The sequence below is a fragment of the Pituophis catenifer genome, unplaced genomic scaffold (genome assembly GCF_029215685.1).
Source record: "Pituophis catenifer annectens isolate HBS135680 unplaced genomic scaffold, rPitCat1.0.hap2 SCAF_1, whole genome shotgun sequence".
NCBI classification, from domain to species: domain Eukaryota; kingdom Metazoa; phylum Chordata; class Lepidosauria; order Squamata; family Colubridae; genus Pituophis; species Pituophis catenifer.
Genome location: NW_027256881.1, coordinates 141596469 through 141615781, shown reverse-complemented (window position 1 = coordinate 141615781; position 19313 = coordinate 141596469). Strand labels below are relative to the sequence as shown.

Sequence of the window (19313 nt, the reverse complement as noted above, 5' to 3'; positions counted from 1 at the left end):
TTACCATCCAAAGTTCCTTCTGATAGACGGGTGGCTATATAAATTGGAAGATAGATAGATAGATACTGTAGATAGATGATAGATAGATAGATAGATAGATAGATAGATAGATAGATAGATAGATAGATAGATATAGCACTTAGACTTATATACCACTTCACAGTGTTTTACAGCCCACTCTAAGCAATTTACAGAATCAGCATATTGCCCCCAACAATCTGAGTCCTCATTTTACTGACCTCGGAAGAATGGAAGGCTGAGTCAACCTTGAGCTGGTGAGAATCAAACTCCTGGCAATTGGCAGAATTAGCCTGCAATACTGCATTCTAATGACTGTACCACAAGATAGATAGACAGAGGGAGAGAGGGAGGGAGAGAGAGAGGGAGACAGCAATGGATTAACTACCAACTGGGAGACATTTTTGGGAACCATGGAGAATAATCCCTAAAACTGTCAAAATTTGAAGACTGTAGCTGAACATAGCTTCCTGTATAAGTTCTGTTTTCTGATGTGCGTGCCTGCGTGTCTTATTTCTACAGCAAACATCATGTACCTGGCAAGCCAAGAAATGAGAAATGTTCTAGAGCGAGACAATTCTACAATAAAGCAACATTTAAATAAGGTAGACTTTTATTCTTTACACTTTCCATTGGATACTAGGACTGTTCAACACTTCAGATTCCACTCCAAAATGAGGGGTGCAAATATAGCATCTACTTGCCAGTTTTTAAACCATCCATATCTTTTTCTGGGGTTATGTGATGGCTGCAGAGAATGACTTATGAGTGATTGTGTAAAAGATACAGCATCTTTAAAGAGTTGCAAAGAAGTGTTTTATTTGTGTTCCCAATGCTCTGAAGCCATTTTTCCAAATTATTTCCAGCCTTCTTGTTTATCTGTTTTCAAATCCACTCCATTTCACTCAGATTTAATTCCAGGTTTCAGCAATTTAGTAATTATTTGCAAAATTCTGTGTACCTCATCTCATCTTATAATAGTTTAAGGTGAGCTATTACAACAATATTTTAGAATAAAATTAACAAAATATCCCAATTCGACAGCATCAAAAGAGAGAAACTAAGTATTAAGACATTATGTGTTATTAATTTATCTATTTTATGTATTAATAAATTTGTGCCATTTGTATACTGCTTATTAATTTTAAAAAGTCCCATGGGCTCTCTACAGTCAAGAATATCATATAAAACATAAATCACATACCTGAAACAATCAAAATAGTTTAAGGATCATCAAGTCAAAACAAACAAGAAGGGAAATTCTGTGTTTTATTTGAAGGCATGCCTTCTCAGAATGAGTCCTCCTCTGAAGGTGAACTTGCACTTCTAGCCATACCATGTGCACTCTCTGAACCAAAGACCAGGACAAGGGGTGGCATAAATCCCATTTTAGAATCTCATAAAATAGAGGACCTTTTATTATAGACATTTGACAAGCAGTGACATCATGTGCCAGAGTGGATGTCATTCATGTCATAATGCAATTGATGCCAATTATGTAATTCACATTATTTATGTGAAGGCACTATGGCATATATCATGTCATAGTTACTTCAACAAAATGTCCTCACCTAAATTGGCAGAAAAGACCAGATTGTAGGGAACAGAGGAGATTGAGAATTCAGACACAGAGGTACAGATATGACTAATGAATTGGTCTACTTGTCAATGAAACTTCCTCAGTTGTAGAGTTTGACTTACTCCTTTTGAATAGCCTAATGGCTAACAATGGGAGCCTGGGTGGAGTTTTATGAGTTCTGGTTTTACAAGCTTTTAGTTTGTAATAGACAAGGCTGGAAATAATGTTACTATACCTTGTTTCTGACTTACTTAATTAATTCAACCCCTGACACTTGACCTCCATCCTGACTTTGGTTCCAGTCTTTTGGATAATAGACTCTGTTTGATGCCTCAACTTTATTTGACCTCTTTATATGGATCCTAGTATGGCATCTGACTCTGTTTTTCTGCTGCCTGTGAATTATTGGGCTCTGCAGTCCTGACTTGCTAACAATTTGTTTACTCCATGCCTAGCCCAGAAGTATCAACTGCTATACTACTGTATATTATCTATTAATAAGATAATTAGGCTGAAGAAGGATGATCTGGCTTGCTCTAGAAGGCTTCATTCATTCAAGTTGGTTTTTTTTTAAAAAAAAATTTATATGCCGCCCTTCTCCAGAGAATCAGGGCGGCTTACAATGCGTTAAGCAATAGTTGTAATTATATTGTATTTGTTTATTCAATTTGTATTTATACGAATCTTCCAAGCGTCAGCAAGGGATAAACTTTAATTGATATTAACAGGGAGCCAAAGTTTTTAGACCACTTCAGTCCCTATTCTCACTCTCTCAAAAAAGGGAGCATTGGTATTACTTTTCCAGGAATCTTAAAGGCAAGAGAAGTGTCCATGCATCAGGAATGAAGGACTCCTGACATATATGTTGCTAAATGTAACTCCCTGTAGTCCCACCCAATATGACCAATGGTAGAAAATGCTGATCGTTCTTATTCAAGAACTTCTGTACAGTTACATGCTTTCCATTCATCAAGTTGAGAAAGATTTGTAAAGCCAAGAAGAAATATTTAATTCAAGCCAGCCCTTTGAATTGGACGTAGAAGCTGCAAATCAAGTTGGATATAGTTTTGTTTTGTTTTTTAAAGGAACCCTGTAGTAAGTTTATAATGTTCTGGACACTTTTTTTCACTACAGTTTTCAGTTCCTTATCTTCCATGAGTAAATCAAATGGAAGGGAGGTCAACTTAAGAACTGCTTTCTTTCATTCTGCCACAGCGATGCTCAGGTGTTCTCCTCAATCACAATTATTATGGCTCCAATTAGTGGATTCAATCACTTCTTCTCTACTCCCAAGTAGGCCAGGAGAGCAAGAATCAATGGCATTTTCTTTCTGTGGGCATGTTCTCTGAGGATTGGATGAAGGAAGACAACAGTTCTTCTAGTGACTAGTCCCTTGGACTAGAAGGGAAAGCAAGGCAGAATACGTGTTAGTTTCACAATTGCTTTTTTTTTTTTTAACACGAGTAGCAAATTTTGTGAAATGCTGGATTTCCATCTCAGGTATAAATACAAACATCTTATGAAACACTGGCATTTGTATAATTGACTACTTAGTGTTCTATGCCATCTTTTTGTGCAAAATCACAAAATGATACACAGCACTTGAAAACCTTTGTTTATTCAGTTTGATGCAGCCTGATTCTAAAAGCAATATAATGGAAACAAGAAATGACAACATCAACTGGAACAAAAGAAAAAAGAATAAGATGGTAACTTCAGCAGACTCCCATACGTCCCACCAACCCAGCAAATGCTGGGGCACCAGCTATTCTGGCCCAAGGTCTAGGAGAACAACCCTTGTAGTCCTTCAGGTTGGGAGTCACACAGATCTCAGGGAGCCTCATTCTTGATGACAGGTGCTGCAACAGAGAAGGTACATTTCCTAGATACTGATAAATGACATTATTTAATCCAAAGAACCCAGAGCATCCCAACCCTAGCCAGACACCACAGGAGAAAGGCAGCCCCTCAAATCACCGGGCCCTAAGCCATGCTGTTGACCCCTGTACTGAGCTACATGAATGAATGGTTTGACTCAGGGTGATATAACTTCCTGTGTTCCTATAATAAGCGGCCAATGAAAGAAAAGAGGTGAGGCCATCTACAAGTGCCAAAGTCCTGCATGTGCAAGCAACTAACCGTGTGGGAGGAAGTTTATTGGGCCTTGGTCCAAGGTCATTCATAAAGATGAAGTGCTTTGCTATGCAACATTTTAAGTCAAAATACGTTTGGAAGAAACTCCTCCTCCTCTTCCTCCTCCCCCCTCTAATTTAACCTTGTTCCTTTTTTTCCATCACAGGCTTATTTCATTATATGAGCATAAAGAAAAAATTGCCCAGGGAAGCAGCCAAAACCAATTTTGAGTTGCTTTTATTGAAACAGCTTGTCTACTATTGCCCAGGTTTTTTTTTTTTTAAATCCAATGTCCAAAGCTGTCCATAGCAGTCTAATAGTTATTGCCCTTGAAAGATTCATAATCTGGAAAGCAGCAGTATGGAAGACACTACAAGAGAAGACTTTCTTCCCCCAGCCAGAGTAAATTATTTCCCTCCAGTTTGGAAAATCCTTCAAATACGCTGCATGAATAAGTCTAAAACATCTTCTGCAGCCAGGAACACCTTTCATTTGGGCAGGTCTCAGATGTTTTTTGGACAGTGTATTGCTGAAGTCCAAAGTTAGAAAAGGAGCCCGGGAAGATTTTGCTATATGTAGCACTTAACCATAATTTAGCCCACATAGCAGTTCCAATTTAGTCCTTTTGTGACCAAACCTCAATAATAGAATTGAAAAGGAGGGAGACATTGAGCTCCTAGAGAGCAGAAAGTAAAACAGAATTACAATAAGTGAGGTTTCTTGGGCTACAGTTGACCACTTAGACATGTTTTAATAACTTACTTCCGCAGAAGGTCTCACATTCATATTCCAAATTTGCAAAGTCCTGTAGATCAGCCTTCCCTAAACTGGTGGCCTCCAGAGATGCTGGACTTCAGTTTCCGTAATTCATAGCAATTTGGCCAGAGTGTCTGGAAAGTAGAGGATACTTGTAGGCCACCAGGTTAGGAAAGGTTTCTGTATCAACTTGCACTCAATTAAATGTGCATACTGTACAGTACTGTTAAATAATGAATATTCTAGTCAAGTTGCAGCATATATTATTAAGCGCAAAGTAAAATAGAATCAGCTCATAATAGAGCCTTAATGAGCAAAAAAGGGTTTCTTTTAAAGAAAGTTTCCTTATTAAATTACTATTCAAGACATTTCAGCATTTGATGCCAAGGTAATTGCAATACTCTTTAGTTGTGCTCTAAATCTGCTGTATAATAAGATGACCTAACCGTACATCTCTCCATTTGGTGGTGGTGAGGGGCAGTGATCAATGAAGACTCCGTTTCTCCTATCATTCTATCTGTCCCTCCATCCGCCACTGCATTGCAATTCCATAGAATTTACCTTTTTTACAGGAATATCTTTAAAATATCCATGATCGATATAAAACTATAACAGAATCTCTGAAACATATGAAAACCAAGCCAAGTCAGTAAAAATAAGTAGAAGTTACAGATATTTTACATTAGGCACTGCCATCCTGATGTAGCACGAAATACATTGGACTACAAGTCCTATCATTCCTAAATAAATAGCAGTAGGGCACTTGAGTGTGAAGCATTTGGAGAGTAATACCAACACTTAAGCTTGCATCCAGTGATAATGCATTAAATCCAAAACACAAAATAGGAGCATCAGATTTCTTTATAACCATTACTTTTTTTGGTGGGGGGGAGGATGGGAGTCAAAAAGTGAAGGAAAAAAACCCCACAAGGAAATGAAAGAAAAGTAATTTATATATTAATGACTCAAAAATCAGATTTCACCCATTTTGCCTATTTTATGAAGTGTTAGACCAGTAACATATCTTTGGGTTAATGATGAAGATACAAAACAAGAGGAGAGAAAGAGAGACGAGGAGTTTGTGAGAAACTGAATGAGAAGAGATAGCAAATAACCATATTCCCCGATCCTGAACATCACCACCAATGTCCCAAAGGTGCTTTTTCAAGAGGTAACTAACAGGAGAACAGAGTCAGCAGGATAAGATTCAGCAGTCCATCTGCATTTAAAAAACAAAAGCCACTCTTTTTGAAGACAGCAAAGTCCACATTTTGGAGAGAGAGGAACACTGGTTTGAAAGAAGGGTCAAACAGGCCGTCTGTGTCAAAATTTAACAGCCCTCTCTCAGGGCATGAGGTTATGATATCATCTATCTCCAGTCTACAACACACTCCTTTCAGCAGTTCCAAGAAGGCTCCACACCCATTTGCAGTACTCAGGTGACCCTGAAGACCCAGATAAACCTCCAAGTGGCCTCAACGACTCTCTAAAAGAATGCAAATAACCAGTTAAATCCTTCCATTCCCCAACATCCAGTCAGAGCTGAAGAAGCTTCTTGGATGAAACGTCTTCAAAGAAAAACAAGAAAGTCCAATTGCCTCTTGAAAAAGCACCTTTGGAACAACTATGACATGGATGGCTGAAAATCTCCATAGACATCACTACCAGGGGTGAAATGTAAAATTTGCTACTACCAGTTCTGTGGGCGTGGCTTGGTGGGGGGGAGGGTAATGTGACTGGGTGGGCATGGCCAATTTTTTTATATATATATATATATATATATAACTTTTCAAAGCATTTTTTCTAATGCTTTGAAAAGCCTCTGTCGATCAGGCAACTCAGCTGGGATCCTTAGAGACTTTTCAAAGCATTTTTTTTTTTACTACCTCTTCTGCCAAGATGTTGCAGAAAAAAATGCTTTGAAAAGCCTCTGACAATCCCAGCTGAGCCACGCAATCATCAGAGGCTTTTTTTTTTACTTTCAAAAGCATTTTTTTGTCGGAAGAGGTTGTAGAAAAAATGCTTTTAAAAGTAAAAAAAAAAAGCCTCTGATGATCGTGCGGCTCAGCTGGGCATGGGGGGGGCGCGCAGGGATTTTTGCTACCAGTTCTCCAAACCACCTGCCACCATCACTACCGGATTGGGCTATCCAGTCTGAACCGGGAGCATTTCACCCCTGATCACTACCAATCTTTGAGTTAATAAATAAGCCTAAGGATGAAAAACATTTTTTTTTCATTGAATGAGAAGGCAATAGGGCCATATTTGGCTCTCCCAGGCTTTTTTAATGACATATGTTGCCATAGGTAGAACCTTCTTTTTGTCTGAATTTATGTCTGAATTATACATAGGCTTATTTGAGCATTGACTGTTTTGAAAATATATTTGGTCACAAAGTCTGATGCATTTAGTATGATTCTACTGCTGTGAATTTTTACACCTGAACTGAAGACACTGAGAACTCTATGCCTCTCAGATATTTTTTTTTTAAATCTGTATTGGACCTTTGGCAACCACACAACAGGCAGAAATATTTTTTAGGGATGTTTTTAACACATTTTTGTTAGGACTTACACTTTCTTTGAGAAGCCTTAATGGCATAGGATCACTGTAGGAAATAGCTGCTTTCTTAGAAATGCTGAAACATCCTGCTGATAACAATCTCAACTAACTGCCATCATATTGGCCATATTTATGAAAAATTAAATACATACTCACTTTACAAAAGTTTGTGAGAGAATACTTTGAAGAATTTGCTGTTTCATTTTTAAAACATACTAATGATACAGTATCAAGAAAGTTTACTAAGATTAAATCTGGATAGTGGTGATGCTGGTGATAATGCTAATTAATATACATAGTAGATCTGGTGGACTGTGTTTTTATTATTATGGAAACAGTCTATATTAGAGAGGGGTTTCTGACAGGGTTTTCGGCAGATGTGTAAGTGTAAAATTCACACTTTAATCATACTCCAGTCCTAATTATTTTGTGCTCTTAGGAACAAAGATACGGGATCTAGGCCCCTTCAAAATGATGCTAGATTTGAACTACCATCAGCTGCAGCCATTACAGATAGTCCTTGACTTACGATCACAATTGAGCCCAAAATTTATGTTGCTAAGCAAGACAGTTAAGTGAATTTTGCTCCATTTTATTACCTTCCTTGTCACACTTGTTAAGTGAATTGAAGCAGTTGTAAAATTACTAAACAGATTGTTAAGTGAATCTGGTTTCCCCATTGACTTTGCTCGTCAGAAGGTCATAAAAGGTGATCACATGACCCCAGGATACTGCAACTGTCATAAATACATGCCAGTTGCCAAGCAACTAAAGTTTAATCACCTGATCATGGGGATGCTGCAACGGTTGTAAGTGAAAAATAATCATGTCATTTTTTTCAGCCATTGTAACTTAGAACAGTCACTAAATGAATGGTTATAAGTCAACGATTACCTGTATCTCTATTATTAGTGCCCAAACAAGACATGTTGAAGGAGGAGAAGGAGGAAGCAGAAGCGTGGAAAGAATAGCGTGTTTCATTGGTGCTTGTAGAAAATGAACTTTAACCAAAGCTGTTTTAATTGTGTTGGAAATCGTTTTGGTCTAAATTTAAGCCAGATAGCCAGTGTGGCATGGTGATCAAGGTGGTAAACTAGAACCTTAATTCTAATATTTTTTCACCTTTGAAAGTTCAGTAAATAACTCTGGCCCAATCATTCTCAGCCCCTCGTCCCCTCACAAATGCATTATGGGGAAGAATAAGAGGATGGATTCGTTGTATGCCACCTTGAGTTCCTGTACAACGGGCAGGATATAAATCGAATAAAAAGCAGCTTTTGTTAGAACTATGGTGGTGGAGGAAAGAAGTCAGCAGTGCAAAAGGAAGCACTCACCAATATAAAGCATGGATTTGATGTCTCAGCACAGGAGAACCAATCAACAACGTGAAGTAGAAGCTGATCATCTGAAAGAATTGTCTCAGAAGTTTATAACTATACCTCAGTGGCTAGTGTTATAATGGGTTGGGAAGAATGAAGCATAAGCAAGGGAAAATGCAGAGATTGTGTTCATGCAGTATCTCTGCAACCCAGAAAGAAGAAGAAACTTTTTCAGGTGATGTATAGAATGGCTCCTATTGGTGATGAAATATTTTCAAGGTCATGGAATCCACAATTTTTTAATTACACAGACAGAGGTAATCTCCAAGCAAAGCACAAGATGTCAGGATGTTTTCCTTGGGCAGTCTGGATCTACTCTTATTTTCTTTGTTAACTTTTCTTCTGGGCTGTGACACCCAGTTCATGTTTTGGAGGAAAGAGTTCGCCTTCCTTCCCTGCATGCTGAGATCCCAGTGAAAAATCCTTCCCTATCTGCAGCTGCTATTTATTTAAAAGTTTTTTTAAAAAAAATTAAAAAAAACTGACAAAATGACGCATTTAGTAGGATGTCTGATTTGGCCCTAAAAGTAAAAACAAAAGCAACTGGAAAGCGCAATGGCCCATACTAAGTTTGTTTGTTTTGACGATCGTTTGCCACCCAGAGTTAATGGTTTGAGATAGGTGGTTATACAAATGGAATAAGTAAATAAATAAACACCCCATTCTAAGTTGCTTGCTTGAAAACAAATCCTATTGATCCTCAGGTTCCAATTTTTACATCTAAGACTTTTGTTTTGCATCCAACTTGAAGAAGCAGGAGGACTAAACTTCCTGGATTTTCCTGTCAGAAGAAACGTTTCTTCCTGTAGATTGGCTAGATAAGCAGATGTTAAAAAAAAAAAAAAAATCCACTGGACTCTCCACCTATTACGTTGGTTGTGGATAAATATCCTCCCAATCAAGGGCTATTATCCTTAGTGTCACATTAGTGTCACTAGGCAATACAATAATTCTCAGTAGGTCTCTCCTGATTGGTTGAAAAGTGTCTTACAACTTCAGTAATCTCCATTGAAGAAATTCTGACCATTGACATTTATTACCTAAGTATTTCTAATAGATATATACAATGTTTTATAATCTACCGTGGTATGCCATGACTCTTGAATTTCTCTTTGGACTGTAGATATTATTCATGTCTTTGTTTTTTATCTAATAATTGGATTTAGCTCTGGTCTCTTTCTTTTCCTGCCACCATCTTTACTTTAAGACAGTTCTCTATTTTTATTTTAGCTCATTTTTTACTATGGATCAACTGACTCATGGTGTCCTCTGCAGTACTATGAAGAAATGAAGATGGAGTTTCCAGATGGAGATATTCGAATCTGTGAGAAAGGAATCAGCCATTCTTTTGTCTTGGATTCCAGCAAAGAAATGGCTGAAATGATAACAGGCTGGATACAGGATGATCTCGCCAAGCTATGATAAAGACAGAGTAGAGCAGAGCAGGAGGAATTAGCTGTATTGTTGCCATGTAATTTTCCTTGATAGATTATGCTTTGATCTGTCTGTGCAATTATGGTTTGCTTTTTTCTGGAAGCTCTGGTGTTAACCTGATGGCTCATATTACATTCCTGTTGACAGGTTTCTAACAAATACCCAAGGTAAGGTTGTAAACACATGGGGATGACTGTATCAAACCAGAGCCCTGGATTCCTTTAGGCCAGTGTCAGCCTCCCTCTACAAACAGTGACTACCTGTTCAGGTAACTCACAGGATTGTCGTAACAAAAAAAAAAAGAGAGAGAGAGAGATCCCCTCCCCTCCATGTGCCATCTTGATTTTCCAAATGTATGAATTAATGGGCCATTAATTCTGTGTCTAGCTAGCACAATGCCTCTAGCAGGATTGTATGAATTATTGCATCAGGTGTTTAGATTTCTGACATATAAATTTGTTTATCAACACCATTCATTCTGCCACAACATTGTAGTAGTATTGCACCCATAATTGTGTCCCATACTGTTGTTGAAGTGGTTAGGGTTAGAACTGACCGTCACTCATCATTGGGGGAAAATAGCATCTAATTTAGGGTGATGATATTAGAATAGCAAATCACTACAAAATTGTTGTTATTGCTTAAATTAATTTCAACATCCATTGTAATGGAAGACATATATTTGGTGTGCAGAAAAAGAACTATGTTGCTCACAAGCAGAACCAACAATGAATTAATAAGCTATATACTTCTTACAAATAATCCTAGACCTATGACCACAAATGAGACCAGAATTTCACTTGCTAAACAGAATCATCACATAATTTTATGACCAGTTTTACCAGTTGTTAAGCAAATTCAGGGGTTTGCAACATGGCCACTTAACATGGTTGTTAAGTGAATCACATACAGGTGTTAAGCAAATTATGCTTCTCCAACTGAAGTTGCTTTTCAGAAAACTGCTGGAAAGATCACAAATTGCGATCATCTTGACCGGTGGACACTACACCAGTAGTAAACATGAGACTGTTGCCAACTTTCCAAATTGCAATCACGTGATATGGAAGTGGTATGATGGTTTTGTGAGGACAGGTCATAAATCACTTTTTCCACGACTGTCATAACTTTCAGCTATTGTTAAATGAAAGGTTGGTATCTGTATAATACTATCTGTATTGAGAAAGATCTAAGTACATTGGTTAGAGGTATGCAAATGTTAAAACTGGAGTCACATTTTGTCTACTCCACTTCATTACGGGCCTTTGATACCTCAATACCCAGCCTGTGGAACTGTATTTTTTCTATATGAACAACCTTTTGCCTCAGACAGTGGGAATAATTGCTGAGTTACAGGTAGTCCTTGACTTACGACCGGTTGCTTAGTGCTTGTCTATGATTCAAAATTACGACTTACCTGAAAACACGGAGGTATAACCTACTTCTGTGGTTCCAATGGTTGCCCCTCTTGTGGTCATGTGACCGCACTTCAGGCACTTGCAGCATGGCCACATTTATGTCATGTGACCACATTTTATTACTGTTCTGCCAAAACCTGGAGGTTACAGAAGTGTGTGTTCTCCGCCATAGAAAGCAACGAGTTTGATTAACAATCACCGTATTTACTTAGCAACTACCATATTTGATTAACAACTGCCACAAAGAAGGCCATAAAACAGTGTTGAGCAGGTTCCATTATGGTCATATGTCAAGGACTGCTGTACATGTTATTTTAGAACAGACAGAACTTGGATGACATACTCCTTTTATTAATTTTTTTCTCAAGAAATAGTCACTGCTAGGTATGGAATAATTCCCTCCCTACCTCTTTTTTTTATTTTTTGTGATTTCTGACAAATCACAAAAACAAAAGCAAGTATATTAATGCCCGTACTTTGGGAATTTGGGAGAAAAAGAGACTTGGGATTGCCTGCGCACCGTAAACTGATCCCGAACTACTCTTGTCTACCCAATTATTTTATGCCGCATCCTGTGTTAAATGCCATGTTTTGTATACTTGTCATTGTCTCCCTAACCTTGATCACTACCTAAGCTAAGGTAGCCCTGTGATTGTGAGGGGAGACTAATGGAAAATTGTGCACATAGACATGCAGTGCATCTGACTTCTTTTTTGCTTCCCGCCCACCCTGAAAAAAAGCCCAGGGCACAACTGGATTTCGTTCTTGGAAGAAGCCCAATTTCCAACAGCACCACTATCTGCTGCTGGCCAAGATGGGAAAGGAAAGAAGCGGGGGGGGGGGAGAGAAGCTGTTTGTCACTTGGTTCACATTTTTGCAAACTTAGGAGTTGTGTTTGGATGATAGGCTTGGCTGGTTCTGTGCTATGCGATCCCCCCACCCCACCCCCAGGAAAACTCCGAGCTGGTAGCAGACAACAAAGAGAGTGGCCATCTTGGCAGGAAGCCCAGGCATTGCTAAGGTACCTGGAAGGGTCTCCCTATCTGCTGTGTGATAATGGTGGGTTGGTGGTGGTTGTTTTAATCATAGGGGAAAGGATTCCTCTGTTGATTGAAGCCATTGCCGGCAAGATGGGCACAAGGTTTAACCAGCTCCATGCCCTTCTCAGCAGGCTTCATCCCCACCCTTCTGGATGCAGGGAGTAAAAAGAAAAAGGATTACTGGGGGGACTGGCCTATCTAAAACATTCATCTTAATTTAGCCTCAAGGCCAGCAGCAGAAAGAAAAGGAAAGTTCCACATTTATTCCTTGCAGGTTTTTGTAATGGTGGAAGTTAGTTTAATCCAAACCAACCCTGAGGACATTTCATAGGACAACTAACATTATCTGGCCCCACTATTGCTTGGGGTTAGCATATCAATATAAATCTATCCCCACCCCACTCTTCCAGTAGGTGTGTATAAACAGAGCCACAAGGTATTTGCCCCAGGACTTCCACAGGATATCAGGTTGAACTGTTATAAAACTTCAGTAGGTGTATTAAATGTTCTGGCCTATGTATGCTTATATATTACTTGGGCAGATATTAATATTACTGGGAATCCAAGTGGCATAAGCATGACTAGCATTGTATCTAACATTTAAGGATGGTTTTTGGAGTGTAAAAAACTATTCTGTATGGATATTATATTTATATAACTCGGTTGTTTGTACACCGTTTTATTCCGTGGTCTCATTAAATCCTGGTGTTTTGTAGATCTTAAAAAAACATATTCCTACAATATTTTTGCGTGTAAGATGTGGTCACTCAGAGGAACATTTATAATCTGGTAGTAACAATGTTGCCTGCCAAAAGGAAAACTCAGTTTTTTAAACGTTCAATATTTAATTGAAAACACCCAGCACTGACCATAGGACACTTTCATGCAGTGAAGTTTGATCCATCTGTAACCATGACAGCCTGTTTTCAGAATATGATGCTTATTAATTTTGCTGCTCTTTTCATTATCTGGTCATCTCAATAATCTTATCTTGAAACTATTGTAGTATTTCTCAATACAGTTCTAATCATAGGGATTCATTGCCTGCTTTTACTTGAAACTTAAAATGTTTGTGCTCACTAGTCATTTATACATGGGCATATAGGATTGTGATAAACTAATTTTGTAAACTATAATTGCTTAATGCAAAATACTAGTTTATTTTAGGAGTTGTTGTTCAACCTTCTTCTTGCTTTCTGCGTTTGAAAGATTCCTTTGATCTGTTTTCAGAATGCTGTTATCCCAATGGCACAAAATTGAAATTGATAAGTGATGAATAAACATTCTTTAACAACACTATTAATTGCTATTCATTTCTTTGTAAGTTTCAAAATACATTTGTATGGAGGAAAGGATTTGATTTGCAGAAAATAAAAGGGATTTGCATTGGGAGTGCCCAGCAAAAAAAAAAAAATTGGTTGGTTGATTTGTACCCCACCTTTATTATTTTAATAATTCAAGGTTGTGAACATATCCAACACCCTTTCCTCCACCCAAAGTATTTTTCCCACAAAAACAACCCTGTAAGGTGGGTTCGGCTGAGAGAGAGGGACTAGCGCCCAAGATCACCCAGCTGGCTTTCATGGCTAAAGTCATGAAAATGATAAGAGAAAAAAAAATCATCTTTAACATATCTTCTATGTTTCCCCTAGATAGCTTCCCTTGTATTTCATTTGCACATTTCTAGTTCTGAAAGAATTGCTCTCATGTTCCATTTTTTGCAGATAGAACAAGACACATCATTGAAGAAGCCAAAACTTGGGACTCTGTAAATGTGGTTGGAGTGAAACAGAGCAACTGTTCAATTAAAGCCTCTAGTACAAATGAGGGTTGGGCAACTCTTGTTTCTGAACCGCTTAAGTGGTCAGGTCTTTTTCATGAATTGAAAAGCTACTCCAGAAGCTACTCCCGCCTGCTTACAAAACAAATGGGTTGCATGTGTACATACGTGCGTGGCAGTGGTGGGTTTCAAATTTTTTTACTACCGGTTCTGTGAGTGGCTTGGAGGGCGTGGCGTGGCTTGGTGGGCGTGTCATGGCTTGGTGGGCATGGCAGGGGAAGGATATTGTAATATCTCCATTCCCTCCCCAATCCAGGGGAAGGTTACTGCAAAATCTTCATTTCCTCCGGATCAGCTGAGTCTCGGGAGGCAGAGAATAGATGGGGGCGGGGCCAGTCAGAGGTGGTATTTACCGGTTCTCCAGAACTGATCAGAACCTGCTGAAACCCACCTCTGGTGCGTGGGAGGAACGAGTATACCTTCTAGGGATTTGCACAGTCCTGTACAGATAATTATAAAATGGAATTATATTCATGAAATTTTTGACATTTCTGAATTCCCATACTCAAAGAATCGATCATAAACTGCTGGGGGGAAATAATAGGGTTGGAGAATTGACTTCCAACCTATTTGTGACTTTTCGGATAAAACATGGTGGCATAAGGGCAAAGAGACAGTAGGTTCAAGTCCATCATCAGTCACAATGTGCCTTTAGGCCCATCACTCTCTCTCAGCCCATTCCACCTGACAGGGTTGCTGTTGATGTGATAGAAAATAAAAGAAGGAAGCGTTGGATATTCTGCCTTGAGCTTCTGAAGAAAAGGCAAGGTGTAAATCAAATTAATAAATAAAACTTTCCTTTACACAATTTCTCATTATAATAACTTGAGTGAGGAACTTGCTTTTAAGAATTGAATATAATTGTTGTATTTGTAGAAAGGCTATACACTGAACATTCTCCACATGAAGAGCCAGACTGTCTATATCCAATGAGTATCTATATCCAAGATTTCTAAATGTTAAATCTATCTACATAAACATGTACATTATAAACATTATGACCATTAGATAAATTAGCACACTATTTCCATTTACTATTCCATTCTGATCTTCTCCTTATTCTAATTGGTCCACTGCAAAACACTTTGTTTGAATAACAGAGAAGAATGTGGCGGTTAGTAAAGCTACTTAACACTTTGTGTGGAATGATAAAAACCCACTTGTACCCTGGAGGCTGTCATTTATTTTCAGGGTCACAGGGTCAAGTTAAGACTTGGGATTATTGTGTGCCCCAAAGCCTCTTTATTGAAATTTAGGCAATGTAAGAACCCACTGAGAGTCTCCTAGTGACCAAGAGTAATTAAAGCAGTACATAACACTGAAAGAGAAAGCTATAGAGTGGGAATATAGAAGGACTGCCAAAAGTGGCTGCTGCTTTAAGCAGTGATTGTGCAGAATTTATGGAGTAGGACAACTCCTGTATAAAATGAAACCATGGAGGGAGAACACCATTGTCCTTGTGTAAAAGAAGACATAGACAAGAAGTGTTAGTCATTGACATGAACTCTTTAACATCACATTAAAAAAAAGGATGTCTCTGGTGAACATTTTTGTATACTTGCTGTATATTCGGTTCTTACTAGTCATTTTACCACCCATTTGTATTTTCTTCTTCAGCTAGAGATCTTTTATTCTGTCCATGATGGAGAGAGAGCTGGAGGGCTTCCCATTTTGCATGTTATAAAGAACACTGGTAGGATTCTGGAGATGCTAATTTGTAGTCCACTGAAACTTAAATAAATATTAAAATGCCATTCACATACTCAAAGAAGATCCATGGTGGTGTCCTCTTTTCATTTAGTTATCCTCTTCCTTGATTTCATTTTAATGAATGAACCAGAGTCTGGTTTCAAGCAAGACCATTAAGTGGAAAAAGGATAGAAACAACTGCCATAACAGGAATGTCCTTACAGAAGTTTGAAATGGAAATCTAATGATAGAGCCATGATGGTGCACTGGTTAGAATGCAGTATTGCAGGCTAACTCTGCCAACTGCCAGCAGTTTGATTCTGACCGGCTCAAGGTTGACTCAGGCTTCCATTCTCCCAAGGTCAGTAAAATGAGGAGCCAGATTGTTGGGGGCAATATGCTGACTAAACCACTTAGAGGGGGCTGCAAAGTACTATGAAGCGGTATTTAAGTATAAGTGCTATTGCTATTGCTAATGTGGGACATAGGTAGTTTGAAAGAATAGGGGCACACAGCTTGGCTTAGATTGCCTGGTGCAGAAGCAGTGGCTTCTAGATGGGTCTTATAATTAGACAAAGCATGGTGACGTCACCTCCACTAAGTAAACGAGACCAAAAAATGAACTCCACAGGAAGACTAAAACTGTTGTTATTGAGATTGGCTATAATAACAGAACATTGCAAGTCTGATTCTGCTGTCCCTCCTCCCCCTTTTATACTTAAGTGAATTAGGGAGATATCTACCGTGTTTCCCTGAAAATAAGACCCTGTCTTATATTTTAGAACCCTGAAATAAGCGCTTGGCCTTATTGCCATGCACTCAAAAGCCTGATTGGGCTTATTATAAGAGGGAATGTTATTATCAGATGTCTTATTTTGGGGGAAACAGGGTATCTATATTTCTTTCAAATGTTATCCCCGTTGTGACCTTAAAATATGTCTTACCCCTTGTCCTCCTGACAGTGGTGTTTGTACATCTCCAACAAAGACATCTTCAGGTGATCACATCAGATGGTGGAAACTCCCACACCCACACATCTAAGTTTAGTCTCTTCTCTTAGCATACAAGTGCTGTGGTGAGAGAGGTGATCCTTACACATTGGAAACTAGGCAGAACCTGGAGGCAAAAAGCCATAATCCCATTTAACCAGAGGGGTCCCCAGATGCTACAAAGCTGACTTACCAAATATTGAATGAACATCATCTTAAGAAATGGTTTATTCAAGCATTGCCTCATTCTGACCCAGATAAGTGCCAGGATAGAAAAACCATATAAAAGGTTCTCAACCTTTTCTCACCACGGATCCCCTTTGAATACCTTTTGTGGCCACGGACCATGGCCACAGATTCCCAAGACATAACTCAAGATTTAAATCATAACATATCTTCCAGGCCTTCATGGACACTCTGTGACTTCGAGGGGCCACGGACCACAGGTTGAGAACCACTGCCATAGTGGTGCAGGCAGAAAATGTCAGTCCTGTCAGCTTTAGTATCCAAAATGCAGAAGGGTGAATGAAATGTATAGATTTCCTGACAATCACTGTACCTCTATCTTTCCTGTATAACAGGCTAATTTAGCAGTTGAGCTCCAGGCCTTTCAATTCTGAAAGAGTGAAACAAAACTATTAGTCACTATTTCATCTGGGTGCCACTTTCGTTGTCTCCGTCCCTTAGATGCCAAGTGAGAAAAGCAGTATCCTAATGCACCAGGTCTGAGGGAGGAAAAAATGGAGTGGTGACGATAAGGCACTTGTGGGTAAAAGCACTGAATAAATGAATATACAGTTGGATTTTTCTTGTAAAAAACCCAACTAACAATAGAAATATTGTTTCTAGTTGAAAATCCCAACTTGCAATACTAAAAAAAAAGTTTTCTGAAGAAAAATGCAGAGAAGCACTTATCAATAAAATATTTAATAAACTTATCTGTACAAAATATTTAAATGGTTAGTTAAAGAGTATACATAATTGCTTATTTAACAAATATAAACCACTATATAATATATTCAAGAAAATATATATTGCTTGTTTACAACTGATTTACAATCCATTATGTACAATCTATTTAAATTTTAGAATACGTACAATGCATTTACACCCTTGCTTACAGATCTATCTTCCATAGAACATTTCACATACAGATCCACATAACATTTTAATCCCTACCCCAAAAATAGGCATCTATTTTTATATACATTGATATATTGAACACCGTAAATACAAGTTCTACAAAATAAAAAAATAAGAAAGACCAAGGTAAAGAAAATGATCTGGGGTTTTTGACACAAGAGAACTAAATGTATAAATTAGGATGCAAAATTGGAAGCATGCTGCCTTGGTTTTGGGGTGAGTCTGCAAATATTTTTTTTAGTATACAAAGAAAGCAATTGCGCTTACTTAGCCAGAGAAATTAAGTATGCTCTGACAACCTTTTTCTCTGAATCATTCAAAATATGGAGTAAAGAAAATGCAACTAGTTTCCTGGGGGGAAAAGTAAAAAGAAAAAGAAAAAAAAGAATCCAGTTTCTTGTCAATGAAGAAAGGGATTACATACAGAAAACATCTTAGGTGCATCCACAGTTTTTTAGACTGGACTGTAAAAATCTTGGGTCTTCTTAACACTGTGTTTTAAAACTAATTACCAATGGCTTCATTTCCACATATATTTAGCTCTTTCTGAAGTTATTCAAGGAAAGTGAAGTTGCACAAATTGCAGAAAGGACTCATCAACATTTAAACTGATATGAGAGAAAATATTGATGAGAAAAGTAGGCGAAGACCAATAGCCATGAACTGTGGGAGCATTCTTGAGGTCTGGCCAAAGTTAATTCAACTATTTGCAGCCCAACAATGTAAAAAATGTCAAAATGTGCAACACTATTTTTTTATTAGACATTTTCACTCTCTTCCCTCTGGCCATATTTTGAGATAAGTTACATTCATGGGACCTGAGTCCAAACCCACAGTAAATCAGGCGTATCTCCACCAAGGTCAATAAAATTATGATTCCAACCAATGTGGATGTTGGGAGAGAGGAGAGAAGGGGAAGGTACAAATATCAGACTTCGTACATCCATGAGTCTCTACTGCGGATTTTTTTTTAAAAAAATGCCCTTGAAATGGTTGCATTTAACAGAGCAGAGGCAGGATTATATCACAGGCATGCTACAATCCTGTCACTTTATGGGTTTTTGCAGATACAGAGAGAATTTTCCCTGCTTACTTATAATTTATGTCTCCCATAGATAATTGGACTAACCAACTATGGTTAACCATAGTTTATGAGATTAACCCAATGTTGGAGGTTCAGATTGCTATGCGGAATCATAAACTAACCACAGGGTTGAGTCTGCATAATATGCTAGATTAAAATGTGGTACAGTTAGTTTATGGTTCAGGATGGCTAATCTGAATTGATTTGGCTGGGGAATTCATAAGGCATTGTCACCCTGCAATTGGGGCAGGG

The 19313-nt window shown here is 38.2% G+C and overlaps 1 protein-coding gene across 1 annotated transcript in view; it reads left to right on the top strand.

Annotated features, from left to right (window-relative positions):
- Positions 1–9849, top strand: part of LDAH (lipid droplet associated hydrolase) — a 110757-nt gene extending 100908 nt beyond the window's left edge. The window contains exons 6-7 of the mRNA XM_070955767.1: positions 541–623; positions 9658–9849. Of these exons, the coding sequence (XP_070811868.1) occupies positions 541–623; positions 9658–9849 (275 nt within the window). The remainder of the gene's footprint in view (positions 1–540; positions 624–9657) is intronic.
- The last annotated feature ends 9464 nt before the right edge of the window (positions 9850–19313 follow it).